General features: G+C 35.4%; 1 protein-coding gene across 1 annotated transcript in view; it reads right to left on the bottom strand.

The window, feature by feature from the left end:
* Positions 1-3,596: 3,596 nt before the first annotated feature.
* The window catches only part of LOC113040443 (uncharacterized), an 8,360-nt gene continuing 4,586 nt past the window's right edge, over positions 3,597-7,370 (bottom strand). Inside the window, exons 2-4 of the mRNA XM_026198789.1 lie at positions 7,008-7,243; positions 6,752-6,936; positions 3,597-4,310 (exon numbers count right to left, since the gene is read on the bottom strand). Coding sequence (XP_026054574.1) covers positions 3,848-4,310; positions 6,752-6,936; positions 7,008-7,243 — 884 coding nt within the window. The 3' untranslated portion in view covers positions 3,597-3,847. The remainder of the gene's footprint in view (positions 4,311-6,751; positions 6,937-7,007; positions 7,244-7,370) is intronic.

Below are 7,370 nucleotides of genomic sequence, written 5' to 3' on the forward strand. Positions count from 1 at the left end.
CACTTGTGGCAAAAGATCTTTCCACTCTTTTTGAGGTGGACTTTTCACCTCTTGGTAGCAACAAAAGACAGCTGGAAAATAAGACTGTCTGTTTCTGGAGAGACTGGTTAATTGATGTAGAAGGTAGTGTTTTCTACTAAAGTTACGTTTCTTTCCAATTAAAAAAAGTTTAATATTGAATCTGATATTGCTTTTAAATCTTATGTTTTGTGCTTCTGGCTTTAAAACCTTAAAACATCAAGCTATTAAAACTTCAAGATTTCTGGCCAGGCTTTATTAAGTTAAGATTAAAATGAGTATTGGTTAACTATCTAGTTATTATGTATTATTTGACTACATTTCTATTTTTATTTTGTTGTTGAAGCTTTATTAATGGCATCCCTAACGTTCTTTAATCTGTGTAATTACAGAAGGTGACTGCAATCCGTTGACACTGCCAATGGTCCTGGAGTTTGCTTCTGGAGCCTCATCTGTGCCTCCACTAGGATTCCCCCATCAACCAAAAATCGAATTTCTTCATACATCTGGTCAAGACACCAGAGTATTTCCAGAAGCCAATACATGCCTTATTGTTCTTAGACTTCCAATTCACAGTACTTACGAATCTTTTAGAACCTACATGGCCGAAGGTATTTTGCAGTCGCCAACTTTCGGCACCATGTAATACTTGTTCATGTAAGAATGATGAACGAAATACTTCAGGTTTCAGCAGTTTCACAAGTTAATGAAACGATCCTCTTAACACTTTTTCACTCTTATGCCATCTCAAACAAGTTTTACAGTTACTGTATTTACAGTTATTGTTGTACTATTCTTACCTTTAATGTCAGCTTTGTTTACAGTTGTAGATACACATTTTGTTTCATTTACTCGATTTATCAACATCAGTTATATTACTTGAAATTGAAAAAATACACAACAGTAACTAAAACCGTGATCCATCTGACATCTAAATATATACCTTCATAATTGTAACAATAAAACCTGAATCAGTTTTGGATTGCATTTGTCTGAATTCTTTATTTATATTCTAGTGTAGTAATCCATCTGAAAACATTTAGTCAAGAGCATGAGTCATACTAGTAGTCACCTAAAGGCACAATTTGTAAGTTTTCACCACTAGAGTTTGCATGTTCAAAATAAGCTTCAGGTTTTAAAGTTTTAGGCTTTACAGAGGAGTGGAAAGAGATATATATGGAATTCACGAATCATGTTCACGGTTGAGGTAATGAATGATTTTTTTATTACCTGTACCCTCCAGTTATTAAAACAGCGAATACAGAAAGCGAGCAAAGAACACTGAATGATTTCAATCTTACGTGATTTTAAGAACTTAAAAACAGGGCTCTGAACCGGTTCAAGAAACGAAAACCGGAAACGAATGAATTTTTGACAGAAACTGAAACGAAATCTAATTGTATAGTTCCGAACAAAATCGAAAATTTGAAATTTGATATCAATGAATCATGAATTCCAGAAGTAGGGCATGCAAATGTGAAAAAAGAGTGAAATGTCCTCTGAGCTGTGAACTCATCATAGGTCAGTCTCAATGGCAATGCACCGCCCTTAGAGTTTATCTGAGGATATATGAGATGAATTCAACAGATCACACATCTGCAGCACTTCTGTGAATGGAGAAAACTGAAAAACGAACCCCTAGGCTTACATAAAAAGGAATATAGGCATATACACTAAATATATTTCACTTAAATCATATTAAATCATATGACACGTTCCAAAGTTTTCGGAAAGGAAAACGAAAATGCAGAGATAAGTTTTCTTTATTTTGCAAAAGCTGAAGCTTTGAACAGCCTAATGTCTTGCTTAAACCATTCAGCTTTGGTGAGACCTTCGCGCTGACATATCAATTTGCTTTATTAAAGCCTGTACATTAACAAAATAAAATAGAGTTAAAGAAACAAATAAAAGGTTTGACTGCTCCGTTGTTCAACATGTTGCATTCCCGCGCCTCACTGTGCTGATAAAGCCGATGTGAAGGATGATATTTTATGTAGATAAAAGTACAAACACTATATAATAAATAATATTTTAGTATCCAGATACGTCTGAAACATGGAAACATTTGGATTCGTGCCGGATGAGAGATGCAGGCATCAGCTTCAGCTTCAATTAATTTGTTTTTGGATCGAGGTTTTTATAGCCTAAACTTGTTTTGTTTTTGAGAGAAACTAATGGCTGTTTTTATAATGTTTGTAAACATTTTTCTTTAGACTACAGGCATTTTAGCCTTCATTATTTCGTAAAGTAATAGGGCTAATAAAATGCAATGCCGCAAGTTTTTTTCACTTTCAAAACGCAATCTTTCGTCCTTGTGTGTGTGTGTTTTTTTTTACAATGCAGCAAAGATTTTAAATAATATCTTTTATGTCTTTAAAGTGTTGATAGATTTTCTTTAGCCTACATTTGGCCAAAATCTAGAAAAGATGATTAACCACAGCGGTTTATTGACTAACGTTAGAGCTCTATTTTTTTCTTTTTGAGTAAATAAAACGCTGTACTTTATTATTATTACATTACTATTATTGTATGGACTGAACTCTATAACTTTAAATAAGATGCAATATCGTAATACAGTAATATCGCGAGAACAGAGAGTCAGAGACTCGCGAATAGTCTGCACCATAGACATCCTATATATGTCTATGGTCTGCGCGCAATTATGAGAGAGAGAGAGAGAGATGACGCACACAGTGTGTAATTAGATGTGGCTAATTCCTAATGTTCACCTCATCATGTTTAATAAATCAAGTGTTATGATCTGCTGAGCTCCCTGTCGGTGTCCTCCTTCCAACAAAGCCAACGAGCTAGCGCACGGTAAGAACTGTAAAGCCTGCAAACGACGCGCCTTACTTTATTATTAGGCAAATTATAGACACATAATATATATATATATATATTTTTTTTTAAATAACGTTATTAACCGGTATTTTTTCCACCCGAACCGGTTTCGGAAAGGTAATAATTCAGAGGAACGCATGAACAGAAACGTTAAAATATCGATTCTGCTTGGAGTGAACCGATTGAATTTTGTTTTCGTTTTCAAGCCCTGCTTAAAAAACTGCCACTGTAATCAACAAAAAAACTCTAAACACTGTTTGAGGAGTCTCTTGTGTTTGAATGATGAATCTGTTTGAATCTCTTACATCATCTGCACTTTGTTGTATGTTTATGATGGAAGAATTTGCGAGAGCACACGGAACACGCAACAAAATGACTCATCCAAACGCTTCCGATTGGTCATTGAAATCATTATCTAAACAGACTCGTGTGATTGACTATAATGTGCAACACTAAAAATGCGAAATAAGTATCATGACGCAACATTGAGCATATATAAATGTAATGCTCACTTTTAATTTCAGCCGTAATGGATTTACTCTTTACTGTGCAGCGGGATTTTTGAGTAAGCTTGTACTTTCTATAAGCGAAAACTGAGGATAGCGCAGATATTACGTTATTGAATGGCGACCATGATCATCGACGAACAGGGACGATACTATTTTTACTAGATAAAAAAATCATTGGGAACTTTTGGAATAACGGGATTAAGAAACTGAATGAAATATATCGCACTGTGCACATTTTGGATATTTTATTAGGAAAATCTTACATAATTCCTTTGAGATGATTAGCACGCCAGAATACATCAACCTTTTTCTGAAGCAATGTGGAAGGTGATGTTTAAACTACAAATGAATGCATGTTTGCCTGTCAGCTTATATACTACAAGAAGTTCTAAGTATGACATTAAGGAAAAGTTTGGGCTTAACATGAACTCTTGAGGGCGTGTAGCAAGAACAAACACACTGTACCAAAATGATGTGTATCAGCCATCTTGTAATATGTTTGCAATTTCTCTGCAACATGTCTGATACTTATTGTTAGCATCTGAGATGGTCTCAATTGTCTGCAAAATGTTTTGCTGCTGCTGATGGCTCAGATGGATTCTGGGTTGTTCCACAACTACAGCTGGAAAATGATCTTCTTCGTCATCAGTCACAGGGAAGTTGTCTATGCCATGTTGTGCCAAAAGCTCTTCTAGAGTGTGTGTGCTGTACGGATCTTCACCAAAAACATTGCTGATGGCTCTGCAGTTTGCCTCCATGTTGGAAAGCATTCCTGCAGTCCAGATTTGGACAGGTGTTTTGTTGTTTTCTGTTCTCATTTTGTGGTGATTCCATCCATTCCTAAATAGATCCAATCTCTTTTGTATCTCTGGCAGGAAAACGATTTGCAGGGACATCTTGTGGATGTCATCATCTGGATCAAGGACCTCAGAATCCTCTAGACTGTGGAACAAATTGTAGAAGTACTGAAGCACATGGAGGAAAACATCTCTCCAAAGGCGCTCTATGCGCTGATTGTGAACAGATTCTCCTGTTATGTGACTCCTCCGTTCCACCCCTTGAACGAGATTCATGAAGAGGGCAATTCGTGAATTTTCACCCCCATGGTCTGATCGCACTTGTGACGGAAGCCCATAAAGACATGTTGCCTTCACAAACTGGGTCAGCACGGTGGAGGCACGGTTATTTGTGTTGCAGCTCAAGTAGGTTATAAGGCGAGATTTCCCATCGATGGCTCCATGAACAACAAAGCCCCACCTTGCATAAAATAAAGCATAGAAATAACACAAGGTTAATTAAGCAAAAAAATTAAAATACATGCATAATATGTTAAAAGGACTAGTAGCTCCTAAGCATAAATTAAAGTCTGGGCAGATCCTGGGTCGTAGCAATAGATAATGATTAAGTACTTGTGTTGTAGAGAAGCATAATAAAATAAAAATTCTTGGTATTTTCCAGGATGCTACCTGTGTGTGTCGTGTAGACTGGTCATTGACCACCAAAAATTAAATAAAGGAGTATTTCGTTAATTATTACATATTTATATTTTTACTCATGTGATCAAATATATAACATTATTATAAAAACCTGCATTATATTCATTTGAATTGTGAATTTTAACCTTTAATAACAATAATAATAATAATAAAAATGATATCAGCTGACAGGGCTCCATGTATGTCAGCATAAGTTGAGAGATTTATTTTTCTTGATATACATCTACATTTTATTACCTGATATTTATCCAAATATATTAATATTGAATTAAGAATGGAATTGAATCGAGCTTATGAATTGAAATTGTAAAATTTGTTAAAAACAGTAGCCATGTAAACATTGTAAAATGTTGTCAACAACAAATTGTTTAGTTACCAAATGTTTTGACAGTCACAATATACCCCCCCCACAATTCACCTATTCTTACAATACAGGCTATTGTACTTTTCTGCTTGACCTGCACTTTGCAACAACACAACCTTGTTTTTGCAGTGACTTTCAGCATGTTTTATATAACAATGTCTCAACATTTCCATAGTGTGAGAAAGTGAACTAAACCACGCAAAATCCAATAAAAGCAGTTGCAACATACATATTAGCATAGCTCAAAACAACAAAATGTAAATAAGCAACAGTTTTAATTAAATGTGCATCCTTGCTTTATTTTACAAAATCAGAAATGTTCTGTTATTATTTTTAGTGTGAAAAAATAAATGTAAACACTTTGTGCTTTTGAATTTGGCCATGTCATTTATCTGTATGACCAAAAATTATGTATTTTATGTTTCAGCTGGTTTGATCGCACCGGAGCTTTGCACGCGTGCATGCACACACAGGCACAAACCTCAAACTCGATATCGCAGTCTGTTCATTATCAAAATAAAATAGTCAACCTAAAAATATAAAAGGTTACACTGGTAAATAGTCCTTGGTATTACTGGTCCATTTTGTATGCCAAGCACATTTTTGCTCATGTGAAGAGGATATTCTGTCGATATACCAACGAGCGTGAAGTACAAAGCTTCTACATTATAAATAATAGTTTCATTCAAATACATAACGAATATGGAAACATGGATTTGTGCTGAATGAGAGGTACGTGAGCCCAATTAATGCCTGGTATTTTCAGTTTCGCTTTTTTTTGGTTTTTAAACTGAAGAGTTTAAACTGAAGAGGGAGGGGAATCTAAATAACAAATATAAGTAAAACTATTTACGGACAAACAGTAATAATTGAATGCATTGCTACACATGCAACAGATAGTGAATCAGTGTCCCTTGCAAACTGGAAGTTTGCAATTTTTGCAAAAACTGCCAATTTTAACATGCTTTGAACCAGCAGTGGAGGAACCAGCTGCTATAGCAGTGCAATAGGTCGTAGGTTAAAATCCCAGGTAATACACATACTGGTAAAAAATGTATAGCCTGAATGCACTGGAAGTCACTTTGGATAAAAGAGTCTTCTAAATGCATAAATGTCAATTTAACTATGACATCAGAACTCAGAAGATTAATTCACAAGGGGTTCCTTTAAGATTCACCTATTGGGTTTTTTCAATTTTTATATACACAATGTAAATTAGACATCCATACTCAAAATACACATTTTGAAACAGTTATGCTCATTTTTGAAAACGTATGTTTTTATTAAGGAATTAGATAAGAAGATTTGGACTGCGAGTGTGTGCAGTTTACATTGTAGAACAAAACGTAACTGTATATTGTCAAGTTATGTTTACCATAGGCTTTATTTGTTCATAAATTGAAAAATTATAAAACTCTTCTTGAATAAAAAAATTCTTGAAGGAACCCGTGGCAAATTACAATTCCTGGTTCTGACTTCATAGTTCCCACACTCTATTGTGGTGGGGATGAATAGTGTATTACCTAATCAAACGCATATTTCCGTCTATGTGCCATAAACTGTTTGGATGAGGAACATGGTAGACTCTCCTGGCGATGGCACTACTCCATCTGCGTGCAGCTGCAGTTGGATCGATTTGGGTAAGAGCTTCTCGGACCCTACGTCGCTGGACAAACAGCCCTTCTGCACGTAGCAGTCCTCTCATGATCTAAGAAACACACATTATTTTGACAGAATGGATGCAGAATAATGAATGAGACTTTCCTTTGCCTGACTCACCTCACTTCCTGTGTTGGGATAGAGACTGTGAAGTATTCTCACATGCTGTGTAAGTTCTTCCTCGGTCATTTGTGTTTGCAGTTTTCGTATAGGAATTCCGAACAGTTTAGTTTTCCTATAAATAAATGAAGACGAGCAACCCAGAATCTTGGCCATCTGCTTAACGGTGTGTCCTTGTTTCATTAGAAACTCTATTTGCTGCTTTGAAACATTAATGGAAGGTCTTCCACATGTACCTAAAGGACATAAGGAAACAAAGAACAGTTGAACAACAATTAACAGACACTGCTGTCAATGAATGGATTAGCAATGAGTGAAACTGGAAATTTCTAAGTTAGCATGTAAGTGCACTTCATTGTAGTT

This window comes from Carassius auratus, chromosome 22 (assembly GCF_003368295.1).
Source record: "Carassius auratus strain Wakin chromosome 22, ASM336829v1, whole genome shotgun sequence".
Taxonomy (NCBI): domain Eukaryota; kingdom Metazoa; phylum Chordata; class Actinopteri; order Cypriniformes; family Cyprinidae; genus Carassius; species Carassius auratus.